We start from the raw sequence: 20288 nt of genomic DNA, 5'->3' as shown, positions 1-20288 counted from the left end.
AATTTAGTTCCAGTTTAATACAGCCATAGTTATTTTCTATTCAGCCTTCTTGTTTCCGAAGGGCAAAACATGGGCTTAGTTTCTGGTATGTCAGATTTTAAAAATTTGCCACTCGGTGAGTTTGCAATCCAGAGTATTGCCCCAAGAGATTAGCAATGTTTCCACACGCTGTCTTCTTCAGGGAAGATCTGCCACATCCATCCATTCCCTAATTTTTTATAGTCTATGTGATCCTGTTTATTAACTGTAAGTGGGATGTTTTTCTCTTTGGTGATGTTACATCTCCGTAAGCTAACTGTTAGATGTAGTGGGAGCAGAATTGATGGCAAAGAAAAAAAGCTACAGCAAATAGAGCTGGACAGGGTTGGGGTTTTTTTCAGTAAATAAGACATTCCCTAAAAATTCAGTTAAGCAGGTACACTGGAAAAATGTGAAAAGTACTAGAAAAGTCAAAACCCTTTCAAAACAAAACCTGTTAATATTTTGTTTGGCAATGGTGGTTTTGTTTTAGCAACCTATTTAAAAGCAAATAGAGAAAGGTCAGAGAATAATAAAAAGAAGTATTTTATTCCTCTTGAAGTCAAATAAACTGGTTTCGCTTCATAAAAACTATTTTTGAGTGTTCCAATCTTTGTCAGTTTTTTTCCTGAAATAACTTCCACCTGAGATGTTTTTGTTCAGCCTTTAAACAAAAAATTCCCATTATAAATGCCTTTAAACACAATATTCCCATTATAAATTATTGCATAACTGTAACCTTTCCCGTTCCTATTACTAGGGCCTGAGTTTCATTTAGATTTTATTCTGCAAGTGTGATGTAAAGAACCACAGATGAGAAAGCAAAACACATTCACAAGTGTTTGTTATTAGATTAATATTTTCTCTGCTTCATAATATTCAAGTTCCAAGAGAAGACAAAAGCCTAGCTTTAAAGTTAAGATTCATTTTAACAATAAAAAATGTTTCTGTTTTGCCTTTCTTCACCTGGGTCCAGTTTACATAGTTTTCTTAGTTGGATAGAGAAATAAACATTGCTTAATGTAAATGCATACGAATGAGTCAATATACTGACATTCATTGTCTAATCTCTACTTCGAAGACCAGGCTCCAGAAATTACAGAGCTGGAGAATGCTGGGCTGTGTGATATTCGACAGTATGACTGCACATCAGTGAGAGCTTTCGGACATGGCTTCAGGGAGTCATTGACTCTGAAATGTGAAATTATCAAATTACAGGTAGGTCTCCCTGAATAGTAACAATTACATTTTAAACTTCTCGGAGAACGAGGGAAAAAATGTCTAACATATTATTCATTGATGTGGGTACAACCCAAGGCTTTAGTAGAAGCTAAAAGCAAAGGCACTCAGCACTTTGCAGCGGACACTCAAGTCTTTGCAAGATTGCCATTTCCTCCATGATAAGAGACATACAAAACATAATGGGAACGTTCAGCAGCCAAGAGGGAGATAACAGCATACGGCAGCTATCCATCAGAAAAGGGCAAGGGCAGCCCTATTAGTAACAACCAGTACATCGTTGTTCGGGTTTTTTAAGTGCTTATGGAGAGGAATTGAAGTACCACTTCTTTGAAAAAGGACAGCAAGTTTAAAGACATTACTAGATTTCTGTCTCAAATCTAATGCTTGAAATAGCCCTTTTATAAACATAATAAATCTGTTATGAAAAGAGAGAGGCATTTTTGATGTGTTGTCCATTTCCCTGGGGTAGAATACCACAGCTATTTAATGATACATGTCAGCTCTATACCCCAGGTTTGAACAGGAGATTAAAAATGTTGCACTGTAAACTAAGAGGAATCTGTATAGAGAGACTGTTGTTACTCAGACCTAGAATTTGCTCAAGGCAAATTTACAAGCAGTTTACAAGTGTTAGCCTGGAATAAACAATTGGCAATTACAAGTTTTTATGTCATGTTAGACACGAGAATAAAAAAAAGCTTCAAAGTAAAACTGGGTTTCATTGATGTGGTGGTAGTGGTGGTGGGGGAGATGGCGAAAGGGGAACCATTCAATGGGAAAATTTTGTTCTTGAGACAAAAGTTTTCCTTAGTTAGTTCCAGCCGATGCTAAAATTATTTTGACAGATTAAGCAATGCTGGCTATAGATTTTTCTTAAACACAACATGTATCCACTCATCTGCAAGTTGGCTTGAAATTATAAAGTTGAGAGTAAGTTTACACTCCATTAGGTTAAAAGACTTTTAGACCAAGCTCACAGTGAGACAATTATTGGGAGTTCACTTATCACAGTTTGAAATGTCTCAGTTTTAACTCATGGCAAGATATTCTGATACAACACTCGTTGTGGTGGTGTATTTGGCTCCCAACTACAAAAATTTTCTATTTAACCACTTTTATCGATGATCTTCACACTGATAAGAGCCAGGTTAGAAAATGAACACTACTGCTGTTATCTGCAGTTAAGGAGGAAGCTGAGATTTTTTTCCTTGAAAATACAAAAGAAAGGATGTTTGGGGTTTTTTTGTTTTGTTTAGTTTTGTTTGTTTAGTTTTCAGGCGGGAGAAGTAGTGACTTCGTGCAAATGTCAGCGGACTTGCAACAGTATAGAACTCTACGTATTTTGAGATTAAACTTAAAAGATCAAAATTCCATAGAAGAGGCATTTTGGCAGAATTTAGAGCTAATACACACTGAATTTCTTATTTTTTATAACTTCACTTTTGAAAGGTTAAGTCAAATCCATTGTCCATGGGCTGTCCTACCATATTAGGAAGGATGTAGGTCTTGTGCATGATGCTAAAAGAGGTGATTCAGAGAATTCTGTATTGAAGTACCTCACAGGTGCAGGACTACTGCACATCTTTTGATAGAGGTTTGGGTAGGACATGGCCAAGGAACCTATGATTACACAAATCCAGAATTTGCTAAGATTTTTGTAAAGGATGAGAGTGTGTTTAACCTCCCCAAAACAAAAGTACAGTTTTAGTTCCTTCTTATTTACGTTGAACTGCAGAAGTAAGTTTTTCTATGAACCTAACGAGCCAGAATGCTAGTAGATCTGAAGGTTTTTTAATTGGTTTTTGAAAGGTTAATATGTTTCTGAAAAAATTATCTGAACTTGCCTCCAGCTAATAACAAAAGGTTTCTGGAGAAATAGACTGCATCACATTTCAAAGGTTATGGTACTAAATGCACTCAAAATGACATATTTAGAAATATTTAGCTGTTACACTTTTACTCACCCTTGCTGTGAATTCCTTAACTGAGTATAGGGTGAAAGAAAAACAAAATGTTTGCTTGGAACAAAAATAGCTCATATATCTTTTCAGCAAAATTTTTTATTTTTCTGTTATTTTTTCTGTTTGTTTAAAAGAAAAAAAAAATGCAAGGCCTTATCAGCAGATGACTCCCCATGTCAGGATTGGGATTGAATAAATGTCTCGATTGACTCCAGTAACTGAAAAAATGTGCCAGCTCAGTAAAACCTAGTCAAGCTCAAAATTATTTTGATCTTGCTGTTCTTTTGATTCTCAGTCTGTCTGGATTCTCACTTCCATCTAACTTTATTTTCAGTATGCTTATCCCTGCTTCCACACTAATACTTCAGTCAAATAGTATTATCATCCCTATTGTTACCCTGAACTCTCAGGATAGATCCTTGGATGACTTGTCCTCACTGCAGTTTAGAAGAAAAGTCTACAGGGTTAATGGTGTAGTCCATTGGCTTGTGCAAGGGCTTAATGGCTAACTGCCAGTATTCCCCTAGCACCCAGAATGATACCTAAGCCCTGCCAAAAACCTCATCTGTTCCTTCGACTAAAGCTTGTCCTCTCATGGGAGCAGAGATGGAGAGGGATAGAGGCACTTATACATCAGATCAGTGCTGTTAGAGGATCACCCACTGCTTAACCCTCCCATTATGCTCCAGCTGGAAGAACTGTTTGTCGTTGGCAATGCAGTGCCGAAGGGCCGTATGGCAGGCAAGACGCCTTTTCTTCCACAGTAGCAGGCTTAGGTAGAAATCTGTGTGTGCGAATAATACCGTTTAATATTTCCCACTGCATTCTAATCCAGAGACATTAGACTTGTTCACACACTGTGCAATACATGTTTTTTTTCTCTGATAAAAATATTTTCATAATGTATTTCACTGAAAAACAGGTTTTCTGTCTTAACATTTAGTATAGTGATAGACGATGGATTCCCGGAGAACCTCTAACTATGCCAGCTGCCTTCCAAAATGCCAGGACTGTCGACTGCCAGTTACCAAATGATGGCCAGCAGTCTGATGTCATGGATCTGGTTGATGATAAACCCATTGCCAGGTGGCAAATAAAGGTACTTGCAGAAATTTCAAATATTCACTTACAGATATTCCTATTAAGATGAAAATATATGACATAGATATCCTTTTTTTAATGGTACTAAAGGTGGAACTCAGCTTGCTTAGCTTGGGGTCTCAGTTTCATCGCCTAAGCTTAAGTGTTGAGTGCCATTAGGGAGTATTCTCCTGCAAGGGGACTGGTAGATATGGCCTAGGACCTGCGGAGACACACCTTCTTCAAGAGTAGAAGTTAAAGGCCAGGTGGTTACCCTAGAGCATTTCAAATGACATCAGACACATTTATGGGAAAATTGAGTTGAGCCCAGACTACATGTACGAATCCCTGTGTGAGGTAGATATCTGAGCTCTCATACAGATTGAGTCAATAAGGTCAATAGAGCCTACACACTATTCAATTTACCCTAAAGTAGACACCTACATGTGGTTGGTCAAATATCTGCCTAGACTTATTGGCAGGATTGATTAGATTTCTGATGACTATTATGAGCGTTTAAAAAGCTAAATGTAGGTGTCTATCAATGAGTTGAAGCTCATGCTAGCAGTTCACACTGGCGATATGTTGATGCCTGTATGGGTTAATCCATTTTCACTGTTCATCTTGCAGATTTCTAATGATGGATTCATTTATAGCAACTCTAAAACAATGATACTATATGATGGAGCCTGTCAGACATGTGAACCACAAGAATCTGGGTTATGTACGTTGAAGGTATGTATTTCATTACTCTCTGTTTATTATGAAAATATGTATCTTTTCAGGCAGAAAAAAATCTAGAAAAATCAGCAGAATGTACCCAGGAATTTTGCATGCACAGAAGTGATAAGCACAGAAAGAGAAGCAGGGATGAGGCAATTTTGAATTAAAAAAATCAAATCAAAAGCACTTCATATAATTACCAAATAAAACCAAATGTGCTGTCAGTTGTTTAGATTTAAAAACAACCTTAGTTGTTTAGTGGAAGTGCAGAATAGGTTAGATTTTATTTGACACTTTACAAATTCATCCAGATTTACTGTTTGATAACCAAAAGTTAATGAATCACATTGTCATTTCTCTAAAAGGAGAAAACATGCAACATAGATGGACTCTGTTACGGTGAAGGTGACACAAATCCAACCAGCCCTTGCTTACTCTGCAGACCTGACATATCAAAGTTAACTTGGTCAGTTGTTGACAGTAAGTTCTAAATAGTTTTTTTTTTTAATAGCAAGAAGTTGAAAATCTACTAAGTTTTTAAATTTATGGAAATAGTGAAGTTTTAAGTTTAACTAGTTAAGTGTTTCATTTAAAGCTTAGTACCCACTACTTTAGCTTGTAATTTGATCTTGGTTTTCATCAGACATTTCTCCTAATTTCTGAAAATTAATGAAAATTAACAACTCTCAGCCCAATTGGCACTTTGAAGTCTTTTGATATTTGGCACAGCTACATCCACAAATGTTTGTCTTCAACATTTAGGAATAAAAGGTATTTTCCAACAAATGACTCTGATACCAAACAAGAGGAGAACACAAACTGAATTAAATGGCATGTCATATTTATTAGCCACTTAATATTTGGACGTAATCCACATCAATGGCGTAGATACATGGCCTAAACAAATACTTGAAAGTATATACTTCAGTCCGGTTAGGAACCACACTACGAAAAGACGACCCAAGTCTAGATTCTTCATTTTCCTTCTCCATAGCAGAAAGTTCTAGCCTAGAAGTTGTAGCTCTTTTGGCTCAGATCTTAGTCTTTGGATATACAAACCATATTGGTCCCTTCACCAAGTGGGACGTCTCTTGGGGCTTTACTAGTAGCCATCCAGCTTGCCCCATCAACCCAAGTCCATAACATCTCAAATACAAGCATTCCATCGGTGTTTTCATGGGTGAATGTGCTGGCAAGACTCTGCCTGGATTGGGAAGGGTCCTGTATGAGTGGGACTTCTGGTGCCTGTCTTGCTGAATATTTTTCTAGTTCAAACTTGTACTGAAAGCCAAGGTAGCTATACCTATTCCAAAAGAATGAAACCTCAATGAAATGAAACTCATCCAGCAGTCAGGAAGTCAAGGGATTTCCATGTTACAGCCACAGACTGAAATTCAATATTGCCAAAGTCAGAAATGGGTGAAGAATGTAAACCAGAGGCAATTCCCCAAAACCAAGGAGCACAACCTCTTCTCCAGAGTGGATGACATTAGGAACAGGGTGTCAGAATCTAACTGCTGAGACACTGATTACAGCTTCTTCTCCCTTCATGGTTTCTGCCACAGTGGGTGGATTCGTGCTTGGAGCGGTTCACTTCACTGTAACCCAAAACTTAGCAATCTTAATCACCTTCCTGTGTCCCAGCTTCAAAACCTACACTCTCCCCAGGGCTTCTGCTTCTCTCTTTCACAGAACTTGTCCTGCTGCTGGGGTTTTGTTTGTTTGTTTTCACCTGGTGTCTCTAGAAATCTAGTTATTCCTGCCAAATAGGTTAGAGCTCAACAGTGCAGGCATCTAAATAGACTAAGACCAGTGAGTAAGTTGTGTGGTTGAAATCCTTCAGGATCCTAGGAACAATGAGTGAATAACTTATTCCGTCACCTCATGCTCAGTTTTGCCAAGATAGTTACTGCAGCCCGTTTATTGTTAAACAATGTCTATTCATTTGTTAAAGGAAACACCAACCACCTCTGAGTTTTATGGCTTCCTGTACTTCCATCTGCAAACTATCTCTGCATAGTTAAAATACAGTGGTTAAATTTTGATAAATTCTGAGTTCTTGATTCACTGCATCTTTACAAGCTCTTGCATAGTATAAGATAGTTACTGCAGCCCAAATATTGTTAAACAATGTCTATTCATTTGTTAAAGGAAACACCAACCACCTCTGAGTTTTATGGCTTCCTGTACTTCCATCTGCAAACTATCTCTGCATAGTTAAAATACAGTGGTTAAATTTTGATAAATTCTGAGTTCTTGATTCACTGCATCTTTACAAGCTCTTGCATAGTATAAGTAATTTCTTGGTTATGTTGTTACAGTTACAGTGAAAATATCTAGTGTTTTTCCTGTGCCATTCAAATGACATTAGGATTTAGGAGAAATAATTGTATGTGACTTCCTTAATAGAAAGATATGCTCCTTTTAGTCTTTATAAGTATATTGCAATTTTGCTTAAAAGAGGAAAATATCTCCTTTGTTACAGACAACCAGCCTCCAGTGCTTGAAACTTTTCAGGGTATGCTACAGACTTTTTATGGAGAAGATTTTGTGTATCAGTTTTTGGCTTCAGATCCAGAGGGCTCTGCTATTCATTTCACATTGGATTCTGGTCCAGAAGGTGCCAGTCTTTCCCCATCAGGTCTCCTTCTGTGGAAAGCTGTGTCAATGAATCTCCAAAAATTAACGTTTTCTTTGACAGATGACTGCAATGCAAAGACTAAGGTAGAAATAGAGGTAATGAATATTACAGTAAAATGACACCTACTAGTAAGATTTTTAAGATATCTAATTACAAAACTCATTGCTAGTTCATTAAAAAAAGAAAACTGTCTTATTGGGCATGTCTTGTAGGTCAGTGTAAAATCGTGTGATTGCCTAAATAATGGCTCATGTGTGACAAACGTTAATTTCCCACCTGGAAGTGGAAGATATCTTTGTGTGTGTGTGGCTGGATTTGAAGGTGATCTCTGTCAAGTGAATACTGATGACTGTAAACTTAACCAGTGTGGTATTGGCAGATGTGTGGATGGAATAAACAGCTATTACTGTGAATGTCCACCTGAACTTCAAGGTAAATTGCTACTTTATTTACACACATTTATAACGTTTAGTGATAAATAGGAGTTTCTAATTTTATGTTTACAATTTTTTTTTTTAATTTTTGACTGTAAATAGCTTACTGTTAGAGTATGAAGAAATTTTATGGTCTTGTGCTAAAGTTATATGATATACTTTAAGATTTTTCTTGCATGAATACAATGGTTGTTTATATTATGAGAGAAAATTTCCATTGTTTTCCTCCACAGAGGTAAACTCAGCAACATGATGAAACATAGGAGTGATGAGTTTGGTTACAGTGTGATTCCTCCTATGCTTGCAGATAAACATGTAGTCCCCACAGCCCGTCTTGTCCATATTCCCGCAATAAGCAAGATACTTGATATAAGATGAAAAAATGTGAATAGCAAACCTAGTCAGCTGTACTTGTTAGATGTACTGAAATACTTTGTTGCACTTGATAGATGCCCTTTTAGTCTGTCAGCACCTGCATACATTCCGCTTTTATCTTTTATAAACACACTGTCAAAGTCTAGTGACACCATATTATTAAAAAAAAAAAAATGTATTTCAATGCAGGTAAAAATTGTCAAGATGATGTAGATGAATGTGTATCCAGTCCTTGCTTCCCTGGAGTATTTTGCTTCAATACTTTTGGTTCTTACTATTGTGGTCCATGCCCAAGTAATCTGCAAGGAGATGGGAAGTCATGTTACGGTAAAATTATTTGTTTTTCAGAAGAATGCTATTATCTTACTGTCATTCAGATAAAATATCTTTGGTTGTGCTTCATGTTCCTAACAGTAACTTAGAACTCTTTTCAGTAGTCAGCAGAACAGGACTGTGTCTCTGACTGTTGATGGCTGGGACAGAGTCTCAGCTGATGACAACATCAGACTGCACTGGGTCACATAGCTGTAAAACACTTTGTCAGGTGACTAGAAAAAATAGATACAAAATACCCCAATTCTTTTATATCAAAGTAGAATACAATGAAATGTATTGGTTTTTCTGCATTATTTTCATAATATGAGCAATTATTGACAAAATATTTTTCTATTAGATTGCTTAACATAGAACTATTTGCCCAAATCAAGGCACTTGCCAAATAAGGTGCCCAAACATTTATTTACAATGCAGTTACTGAATAACTTGTATTTTTAAAATACTCTACTGAAAACTTTTAAGATACAATTTTTACTTTTTATCATCTTTCTGAATTTTGAGTTATTTGTATGTACTAAAACTTTAACTCTAATTTATTTGCAGTTGAAACAAAAGTAACTACTAATGTGCCTTCACATCTTTTGTTTTTAGAAAGCTTTGAAGACACTAATGTTGAAAGAAAGGATTCCAGAGGAGAAATTGGAGGGAATAAAGGTGATTTTTTCATGAAGAAAATGGAATTTCTGATTCACATACTGATAAGAATATAGCTGGCAAATAAAGGTTCTAGTCAGATTTATGTTATTCGCTTTAATTTTTCAGTTTGACTCAATTTAATTCATTATTGGGGTTGTATTCTGATCTGAAAAATGAGACTGAAATGTCAATATCAACAAATCCCTTAGGTCAGTCAAGTCATTTTATTGACAGGGTGATGTATGACATTCTTACTGTTGCCTTTTGTTTTTGTGACCAACCACTGACATAAAACAGGTAACATGGGGATAGGGACATCTGTTATGAGATAAGCAGAAGTTTATGGCATTATGTTGAATGACATTTTCCTACTTTAACTCAAAGGAAAGGTGAAGGATATGGCAAGTGAATGTCTTAATTCCAAAACTCCGTAAACGCTGTTGCTGGCATTTCCAGCTCTGTGCCTGCTGGGGCTTTCTTTGCAGGAAATTCTCGTGTGTCTTTTCTCTTTATCTCTGAATTGTTAGTGGGGGAGGAGGAGAACTCTCTCACTCCACTGCCAGTACTGGATAATTCTTCATCAGCTGCAAAATGGTTTGCTTTTCAGCAGTGGGAGTTAGCAGTCTGTAATAAGATTCAGTAAAGTTTAACCTTTTGTAGACCATTTTCTAGTACCGTTCTAAATGGGGTTAGGGACAGAGCTTAAGTTAGGTTGGATAATCTCCTCCAGTTTCATTCCTCCTCTGCCCCATAATGCTAAAAGCCCATATAAGGCATTCCACCATTCTGGGATTACAGTGCCATGCTCCTTTCCACAACCCACCAGACCACCTGCTTTTCATGGGCAGAATACAAAGAACTTTTCATTCACTTTGCAATCCTTTCAACGAGGAGGCTGAGTCAGTCTCTGTTGTTTATAAAACACATGAAACATCCCACTAATAAAACCTATGCAGAAACTTTAAGAAAGTTGATTTAAAAAGTTTGGAGACTAAAACATGGTAATACTCTTGCTACAAGGTGGTGGATTATTCACCTAAAATACTGTCCATAGTGCATCAGTAAGTATAAGCATGTACGTACTTGTGATTAAATACCTGCTTCTAGGCTCTAGGTTTATTACTAGCACTTAGACACACTGGTGAACCATAAGCAGTATCTTTTCTTTAAACTCTGTTTCAGTTATCTAGTTGGATGCAGTATAAGGAGCTGGTGATTTGCTCTGACAGTAAAGCTGTTTATTGACCCAGTATGGGAAAATCTCTGCTGTCTGCCTCATATATATGGTGCTTTCTCCTTATCTTCCAGCCAAGAAAAGGCCATGGCGAGGGTGGGAAAGGATGTAGCCAGAATACCTTGATCTTCTCCAATTCTGCTAATTAGGAGTTAGGTTCTACTGCATACATATATTCTGATGTAGCCCATGGAGAGACTTCCTGAAGCACAGAATGAATGGGCTGTACGTTTTTCTGTTCAGAAGACATTCCCCACGCTCAGAAGGAAAAAAAAAAAGCCTCATAATATTCCTGTACTTTTCCCCCCCCTTTCTTTCTAACATGCTGTAGGTTTTCAACAGTCATCCTTTGAGAAGATTTTAAGCATCTCAAGCTATATTCCCAGATCTACAGATGTCCCCGAGAGATTTATTTCTACAGAAATTGTCAGTAGCAGCACTCCACCAGCCTCCACAGTAAAAACAATCACCGCTTGGAAGTCACTTAATTCTCAGAGAAGTGGTTCTGTACAATCTGCTGTTACTGGAAACATTGCTCATGCTGGCAGCACCATCAGTGGTCACCTTGCTAACATGGAAGAGAGTTCTTCAGTACATGCTGTGATGACTGCCTCTTCAAGGAGCCATGCTGTATCACCTGAGAAGAAAACAAGGGCGCAAGTTGAGGCCTACAGCTATTTTGAGACCAGCAGGAAGACTTCTCCTAGCAGCAGAACAAGTATAAGCAAAGGGCTTTCTTTGCCAAGCAAAGTATTCAAAGGTGGAAATGCTCACAGAGTTCAGCACCTATTAGCCAAGCATAAAGCGAGTCCTTTACCCTTTGTCCTTGTTGAAGTCACTGTCGCACCAAAAATGCTTCCTGAGGAATTGAGTGAAATAGTGATTCCTAAAGCAGTAACCTGTACTGATTTACCCTGTTTTCCTGGTGTACCTTGTGAGCCAAGTCGGGATGGAAGTGTCAGGTGCGGTCGTTGTCCTTATGGTTATTACGGAGATGGCTTCACTTGCAGAGGTATTACAAATAACTGCACTAAATGCTTTGCAGAAAAGAATCTTGTGACATCTTTATAACTTGAAAGTACATTGTTAACTGTGTGATCAGTGAAATGCAGAGAGTATTGAATTTTCTCATTTTCATTATTAATATTGGCATAGCCTACAGGCTTTTAGTTGTATGGATGCACTTAAAAATATTTTTCTGATGTGTCTCAGGCTCCCTACTTACAGGCAGGGACCTAATGGATTCTGTGTAGTCTGTTCATTATGTTAGGCAAGACACAGTTGTGCTGAAATGCCACTTTGATTTTCCTTATTCCTGTCTTTGTTTTCTTCATTGCCTTTCAGCAAGATGTAGACAAACATGTGGCAAAAATATGGAGTGTGTGGCACCCAATACTTGCAAATGCAAGCCTGGTTATGCTGGTTATAACTGTCAGGCTGGTGAGTATGGCATTTTGATTTAGCCTGTGGTAACTCATATCCACAACTTAATGATTTGAAGGTCACTTGATTTTTTGCACAGCTGTATGCAGACCTGATTGCAAAAACCATGGGAAGTGCATTATGCCCAATGTCTGTGAATGTCTACCAGGATACAGTGGCTCCGCTTGTGAGGAAGGTAAATAGAATATATTTTGCTTTTGAATCCATAAATATCTTCCATGACTGTTCGTTCTGACAGCAAAGAGGTGTCTTCGTTTTACTTTTACTTTAACAGAACTCTTTGAGTAACATGTTGTTATATACCCTACTTTTTTTTATATACACTGTAAATGTTGCTTGTGATTGGATATTCCTAAATTTAGCTTTCACAGTAAGTAGAGGAGTTCACCAGTGAATGTAGATGCCTCTAAGCTAAACAATCCCGAAGATTGGGAAGTCCTGTCTGGAAATTGTCTCAGATTTCTTTTCTTCAGGGTGACCACCACTGTTGGACTCTGTGTATTCTGTTGGAATCAAGTTCTTGTTACTTATTCTTGTCAAAAGGCATTGCGTATGTCTCCTTATTTTATTTCCAGGTCTTTGCTCATTGTCAATTATTAACATTTCTCTTTTTCTAAAGCATAACCAATCCATGCATCTTTTTAGAGGTGGTTTCTTGAACAACATAATTCTGTATCTGCAGCACATTGTAAACCACCCTGTCAAAATGGAGGCACATGCTTGGCCAGAAATCTCTGCACCTGCCCATACGGTTTTGTGGGACCAAGATGTGATACAAGTAAGCAAAAAGGCATAAGGGAAGAATACGGAACATTTCTCCTGTTCTTCAGTACAGGAAGACATATCTTCTTAATATGTCCTTACAGCTTTTTAACTTCTATCACTTTAAATTGGTTAGACGCTGGGGTACATTCAGAAGTTGGTATCAGTGAATGGCGGGTCAGAAAAACAGGGATACAGGAAAACTGAAACCAGGACATGTTTATATATCATTCACCAGAATGTGCCACTGCATTATTGACCCCGAATTGAGAAATTCCTTTGTTTGTCTCCTCCTCAAATCCCAGGACTCTTCGTTCTCAGTTTTTCTTGTTCTAGTTTCAATTGTGACACAAAAAAAATTGCTGTTCTTTGTTAAGCAGTACTAAAGAGAATGAGATGTTGTCCTGAAGAATTGATTAATGGTTTTCCACAGCCATGATATTTTAATGTCTTTGCTTGTTAGTCTTGTGTCACTCTATGCATGCAGCTGCACTTGCTGAAGTGACGGAGGACACTTGAGTGAACTTTCTTGGAATCCATCAAATCCATCATGTTACATGGTCCATTTGTCTCTTAGTATTGAATTTCCCTTTTTTTTTTTAGAATTTATTTGAAATTTTTTAGATTTTTAACACTGAATATAACCAGACCATGGATAATTACGTGGAAAGACATTTTATTTATGTTTATAGTCTGGTGCTAGCTTTTTATGGCTTTGAGACTGGATAAATCTATTCAGCAATTCCTCTTCAGCTAGTGGAATTGTATGTTATTTCCAGTGTTAATGTTTGGGAAAGAACTGAAAAATGAATCAAGCATAATTTGTAACATATCTGTTTCTCTCTATCCCCCCACTCCTCCCCCCCTCTTCTCCTTTGTTTTTGCCCGACTTCTTGGATGGTAGTGGTTTGCAACAGACACTGTGAAAATGGTGGTGAATGTCTTACTCCAGACGTCTGCCAGTGTAAACCTGGGTGGTACGGACCTACATGCAGTACAGGTAACACTCCTGCAACTTCCACGTTCCTGGGAGAGCGGCCGTAGGACCTCCCATAGTTTGAAATTTGGAACCACATGGCTCAGACAGCAGCGATGGGCAGCTGCTTACTGCCGCAGAGCCCCCGCACTCCCTCTTGTCTCTGCATGTTAGTTCTGCTGCCGGCAGCGCCTTTAGAAAGTCTAATACTGATCCTAAAATTTTGGGTAAAGATTTTATGTGAATGGTGTTACCTGCGGTTATCTTAGGTGTTTAATTCCTGTCCTTGCAACAGAAGCACATATTTTATAGACTTTATTTGGATGTCATGCTTCCCACTCTTCCTGACCCTGTTTCTGCAGCAATGTGTGACCCTGTCTGTCTCAATGGTGGTTCCTGTACTAAGCCAGATGTTTGCCTCTGTCCACATGGATTCTTTGGTGCCCAGTGTCAGAATGGTAATCTTTTTTTTTTCCTTCTTTTTTTTCCCCTCCCCTTTTAGCTGCCATTATGAGGAAATCTGTGAGAAAACACTGTTGTCTTAAGACACAAAATTCACAATCAAGTCATGTACCTGAGAAGTGGTGCAAAACAGAGATTACACTATTTCTTAGATTTTATGGCTGATTCACTGAATGTCCAAGGAGAAGGGAGACTTAAAATTTGCCTTGTCTTCCACTCAACTTTTGAGCAGTGTTCAACCAGTTCCATTGTATATTATGTAGCCCAGTTACTCGTGTACAGGTACAGCTGCCAACCTTGACCCCTTTTTATCTGATTTTGTCTTTACTATTGACGTAGGCACCAATCCACATTGATATGATTTTTACGAGACAGACCTGACAGTGCTGAATATCTATATGAGCTATCAGAATTTTAGTGTTGCACTCTTGTTTCCTAGAAGTATATCGCTAAGTCAAACAAAATGGAAACTACAGCCTTTTCCTCCTGTTTGTATCTTTTAGCTGTCTGCAGCCCGCCTTGTAAGAATGGTGGTCATTGCATGAGAAATAATGTCTGTACTTGTCCTGATGGGTACACAGGCAGAAGATGTGAAAAAAGTAAGCCAGTGTTAAAATCCTTCCGGGATCTGAAAGTAACCAATAAATGATTCTGTAATCAGTTAAATGTATTAAACAGCAGATGTTTTTGATTTTAAGGTGTCTGTGAACCAAGGTGCATGAATGGAGGAAGGTGCGTAGGGCCAAATGTTTGCTCTTGTCCTTCAGGATGGAGAGGAAAAAGATGCAACACTCGTAAGTATCTTGTAGTTAACAGGAGAACCATACCTTAAAAGTAATATATGACTAAAGGACAACTCTGTCCACACAAGTAATATGACGTTAATGCCAAAGAAAGCAAGAATATACACACATTGAAAAAACAATGGTCTGTAACTTGGCAGCAAAATATAGGATGGAGAACTAATACCATACAGTTCTTAGGCTAAATCATGAGACCAAAATATCTTTTAAATTCTTGTATAGCAAATAATGTATATTTCTTTCTTAATTCTTGTCTAAATAAGACATCTGTATTTCTGCAAAGAGCTGAGTCAATGAAGTGAAAGAATTTCAGTTTGTGCTGCAGGACATAAAAGCAGATATAATAGAAAAAGAAGTACAGTGAAAGATTGGAAAACTGTGGAGTGGGAAATGATTGGAATAGAAGATGCAATGGGCACAAGCTCTTTAGGAAAGGTAGAAATAGGACTGTGATGGTAGTATAGCTGTGGGTCTCATTGTATCTTAATGAAGATATTGATGGTGCATAAATAAAATGTGTCAGCGTGGATAAAAGCACAGTCTGCATAAAAATCAGCATGAGGGTGGGTGGCAGAAATCCAATAGGTAAAAGTGTTAGTGTCTCTCACAGTACCCACCTGAGGCTCAGATATTGATATGGCCAATGAGTTCTCTAATGGCATGGAGGAAAAACAATTTTCCCTGTATTACTTTCTGTAATTATTGGAAAGTTTTATTGAAAAAAAATACTACCCATATTGATAGGGGTGAGATATTCTTGGACACTGTGGAAGAGAAATTTGATTATCAACTAGTCAGTTAACCAATGAGAAATAATACTGATTTAGATTATGGCTTAATAAGCAGGGATAAATGTGCAGAAAAATGGGTCATAAAAAATAACTTCGGATCAAATGTTCGTGAGTTGATTCACTGTGTGTTAAATTGTATGATAGACAAAAGATCTCTCACTAAGGTGTGGGGTTTAGAAAGGTAAATTTGGAAAAAACAAAGCTATTTAGTGGTGCTGACTTAATTCAGTATTTCAGGCTTTTGTAGCAATCTGTGATGCATCAGAACATCTCAATGCATGCTTTGGCTGTAGGGTTTTTTGTTAGAAACAAAAAGCTTTTGTTGCTTTCTTCTTTAATATCCTGTTGCCTCTATCTTCAGTTGCCTCTCTTCTTTAATATCCTGTTGATCTTAGATGGATTTTCAGTGAAGATGATGTGACTCGTGTAGGGAAGGTACTCAACCTCTCGTGGGCATCCTGAAATGTAAATAATAAGTAAAAGTAATCACTTGGGATATAACGAAACTTTGTGATGATGTCTGTGCAGCAATCTGTCTTCAGGAATGTAAGAACGGTGGGGAGTGTATTGGACCGAGTACGTGTCATTGTCCTCCACAGTGGGAAGGAATCCAGTGTCAAACACGTAAGAATGATGTGACCTGAAACCTCTTGCTTCAGCACAGTTAAGAATGCTTCAGTAATACATAGTGCCTAGAAGTCCTATACCTTGGTTGTATTTTAACCCAAATCTGTGTCAAAGGCAGGATAAAGAGTAGAGATTCCTCTGCCCGTTCTGAAGCTCTCCAGAATATGACGGTAGTCTGGGACCATGGCAGTATGCAGCAGCTTGCTCTAACACTGTACACTGCTGCAACAGCCCTGAGAGGCCATTGTAATAGCTTGAAATAGTAGGATGTCTTAAAAAACACCTTACTCGTGTCCCTATCTCAGTTTCATTCATGCCCTCAGCATGTTCCCATATTAAATCTGCATCTTTGCATAAGGGGGATGGGATAGGCATAAAAACGTCATGGGTTCCACATGACTGTGAAGTCTCCTTACACTGAGGGGTGTTTCCATGTGAAAATACCTACCAAGTTCTCAGCTCCTATAAGCAGGCAGAATAAGTATATAGAGACAGTAGTCACTTTTCCTTCACCAAGTTGTTTTCGTGAATAAAGCCACATATGTCCCTCTCTTGTTTTAGCTGTGTGCAACCAGAAGTGTCTGTTTGGAGGCAAGTGTGTATTACCTAACGTATGCTCTTGTCGTCCTGGTTATACGGGAGTCCTCTGTGGGAAGAAAATTCAGGTACATGTAGAGTCAAGACATCATCACAGATACAGTAATTTGGGAGTCATTATCTAGTCCACCCTTGTCCAATGAAGCAGCACAAAATGTGTTTGTCTAATTTCCTCCTTTCAGTCTCCAGTGAGGGAAAATCCATAAAATTCCTAAGAAGTATTCCAGTAATTTATAGGCTCTAATACTTACAGAATTGTTCTCAACACCTAAAGTAAATTTCCTTTGTTTCAAATTAAGCTGATTATCTCTTGTCATGCCCTAAGTGGCTGCAGCAGGAATTGATAACTATCTTCTTCATAACAACCACTATTCTCTTTTCCAGCATCTGGCCCCATTTTGGGGAAGAGTACCCCACTGTTGACTTTCTTAGCTTGCATCAAGTCAAGCCCTGATCTTTTTCAACTGACTAACTAACTGCAATATCACTCAGTTCATCCCTGTTGTATACAAACGTTCCTTATCCCCAGGTGTAACTTTGGGAATAGCTTTACTTCTTTGCATTATAGCGAATGATGACCATTTCTTTGTTCTGTCACGTAATCTTCTGTTGTATTCCTTTGCTTGAGTGCTGACAGTCACTCCCTGAAGTAATTTAATTAAGCATTTCATTACAACTAACGTTTTTGTGACGTCCGAAGTAGAAAGCATTCTACTCTTCTCGCATCATCTGTGATGTTGCTCTTCTTTTAATTTCAGCATATTTAGACACTTTTCTGGTGCCAGCAGAATTCATTTGGTGGAGTTGGGACATAGCCTAGCTGATTTTAGCACTGCATGCTGGTGCCGTTCCTTTACATTCATCTTTAATTACATGCCGCTGTTCACACCTGTACTGTGTTTTCTTTTAAAAACAATTTAGTTCTTTGGTCTCCCGCTGCAGCCAAACTAGCATATTCTATCCTTCCTGTCTTTCCTTTCTTTTTAGTACTTTGCCACATTATGTCTTTTAGTGTAAAACCTGTAATGTGACTGCTAGACGTGCAGGCATTTTTAGTGAGAAATGGGTAAAAAACAGGGAAGACAGCAATGGTTTAACTTTGATCCACCCTCAGTTTTTCCCAGTTGAAACTACAGGGAGTTCAGATCTTTTTTCTACTTTACCAAGTCCAATATACAATGCCAATACCATTTGTGGTCAGATGACAGATAAATTGCTAGAGATGGGGCAAATATGTTTAAGAAATTGAAACAATTAATAAATGCTTATACACATTTTGAAAATATAAAACTACACATCCTATGACGATAAGACTATAATGTTTGCAATATGGATTTCCAAAATGTGACCTAAAAAAAAGAAATAACTTTGATTTAAATGTTTACATAAATACAGCCTGCAAAGCATTACTATATTTTTAATCTAGAAAATACATTTCTGATCAGTCAGACAGTGCTGTATCATACACTGACCAAAATGGCAGGGTTTCTTAAAGAAATAAACAAGCTGTATGCACAGATTTAATTTAATGTTGTGTTTCTGCATGTCAGGAAAGCAGAGATTCATTAAAATTGTTTCTTAAACTTTATCATAAAAGTGGGCTGTGTCATTAAAGTTTCTTTTTACATTTATTTATTTATTTTTCTCTCCAAGGTACAAAGGCATCATGGTTGAAGAAAAGAAGTGTATCCATTAAATTGCAGTGCTGCATGGATGTATGAGACTTGCAAATAGCAAGATGGTGGAAGGCAATTACAGGTTTTATTTAAATGAAAGGAATATCCAGAAGCATTATTTTAAAAGATTCGTATTGCAGTCATGAATTTTGGTGAGCTTCAGTAAAACAAACTTGTAGTCATTAAAACACATGTATATTTCTATAATTTTCTGCTACCTCATGCACAAACCCCACAGCCTCTGATTCTTCTCTAGGCTCACAGATTTGATGAATGACGCAAACCCAAAATTCTGCAGTTTGTTGATGTAGTCAACTGGACTATTAGACATCCTTTGTGGGAACAAGACTGTAATAGCTGCTGAGTGTCTCTAGGAAAGAAGGCAGCACTTCACCACTTGTGAATGGTACCTTCTGTTTTTAAACATTGTTTACATGCATATTATTTGGCTGCATACAGATGGAAGAGCAGAACTGTTTGTTTCTTCTTTGTCTTGTATTTGCGTCAGTCTGTTATAATGTCTACCTAGTAGTGAGGAAGGAAGGGGAACCGAAGACAAGACTTGGCTACTAACAATGGAGGCAAGGCCACATGTCTTGTTAACAGTCAACCAGAGGCAGAATAGTTGTGGTTTATCTGTGGCAAGCCTTTGTAGCCAGGAGCCAGATACCAACTCCTTTTTTTTTCCCCCCTCCCCTCTTCACTTCTCCATTACACACAGGCAGTTGAGTACCCAGCTACTGAATGATTTCTGTGTCTGTAAGACTCTTTTATGCCCCTGTTTTGAGATAGCATTCAGTAATAGGAGGAAATGTTGTCCCTGAGTCTCTTAGAGAAAATTGACAATGCTTTTAGCCATGCTGAATCTTAAAACGGGAACTAGTAAGAGGAGGAATTTGCTGTACATCATGCCATACGTATACATCAGATCAGAAAGTATTTGTAGAAACTTCATAGAGGAGTTTTTTTCCATTACCTATTGCTCCAGTGAACTGTTAGCAACTACCAGCAGCCAGATAGTTTTTGAACAAATAAATTCCAGTTTTTCTGAAGTTTCCTACAGAGGACCACCATCATCATCTTCCCCTAGAGCTGTGAAAGACATTTCAGTTCCTGCCCCAACCAGCTGAGCTCTGGTAATAGGTACAGATGTCCCTTTAGCTAAGCCATTGAAGTTTACTGTTTTGTTTTTTTTTTTTAAACCAAAAATAAACGTCATCACTTCCTGTTCTCCTGAGCAATATTCAATTTACATACACTAATTCTGAATGGGAAGAAAATGGAGCTCATTTTGCCATTTACTGCCACTGGGGGATGCTGATTGCCAAATCATAGCTGTTAGCAGCTCTGTGCCTAGATTTCTCCTCACCTTTTGATAGTCCTCTTAAGTAATTTTGCAAAGTAAGCTGGCATTTTGAGAGCTCAGCATCATTCCAGAACGACACCTGATGGATTTCCAAGTGCCTGACTG

General features: G+C 37.9%; 1 protein-coding gene across 1 annotated transcript in view; it reads left to right on the top strand.

Moving 5' to 3' along the window:
- The window catches only part of VWDE (von Willebrand factor D and EGF domains), a 35004-nt gene extending 16189 nt beyond the window's left edge, over positions 1 to 18815 (top strand). The window contains exons 12-30 of the mRNA XM_019472526.1: positions 1100 to 1236; positions 4165 to 4320; positions 4932 to 5036; positions 5390 to 5504; positions 7510 to 7760; positions 7878 to 8097; positions 8664 to 8801; positions 9402 to 9464; positions 11012 to 11692; positions 12025 to 12120; positions 12203 to 12298; positions 12806 to 12901; positions 13790 to 13885; positions 14224 to 14319; positions 14827 to 14922; positions 15022 to 15117; positions 16446 to 16541; positions 17106 to 17209; positions 18795 to 18815. Of these exons, the coding sequence (XP_019328071.1) occupies positions 1100 to 1236; positions 4165 to 4320; positions 4932 to 5036; positions 5390 to 5504; positions 7510 to 7760; positions 7878 to 8097; positions 8664 to 8801; positions 9402 to 9464; positions 11012 to 11692; positions 12025 to 12120; positions 12203 to 12298; positions 12806 to 12901; positions 13790 to 13885; positions 14224 to 14319; positions 14827 to 14922; positions 15022 to 15117; positions 16446 to 16541; positions 17106 to 17209; positions 18795 to 18815 (2759 nt within the window). The remainder of the gene's footprint in view (positions 1 to 1099; positions 1237 to 4164; positions 4321 to 4931; positions 5037 to 5389; positions 5505 to 7509; positions 7761 to 7877; positions 8098 to 8663; positions 8802 to 9401; positions 9465 to 11011; positions 11693 to 12024; positions 12121 to 12202; positions 12299 to 12805; positions 12902 to 13789; positions 13886 to 14223; positions 14320 to 14826; positions 14923 to 15021; positions 15118 to 16445; positions 16542 to 17105; positions 17210 to 18794) is intronic.
- Positions 18816 to 20288: the final 1473 nt, after the last annotated feature.

The sequence above is a fragment of the Aptenodytes forsteri genome, unplaced genomic scaffold, assembly GCF_000699145.1.
Source record: "Aptenodytes forsteri isolate BGI_AS27 unplaced genomic scaffold, ASM69914v1 Scaffold292, whole genome shotgun sequence".
Lineage (NCBI taxonomy): Eukaryota > Metazoa > Chordata > Aves > Sphenisciformes > Spheniscidae > Aptenodytes > Aptenodytes forsteri.
The sequence above is the reverse complement of the archived record's forward strand: the minus strand, read 5'-3'. Positions and strand labels throughout refer to the sequence as shown.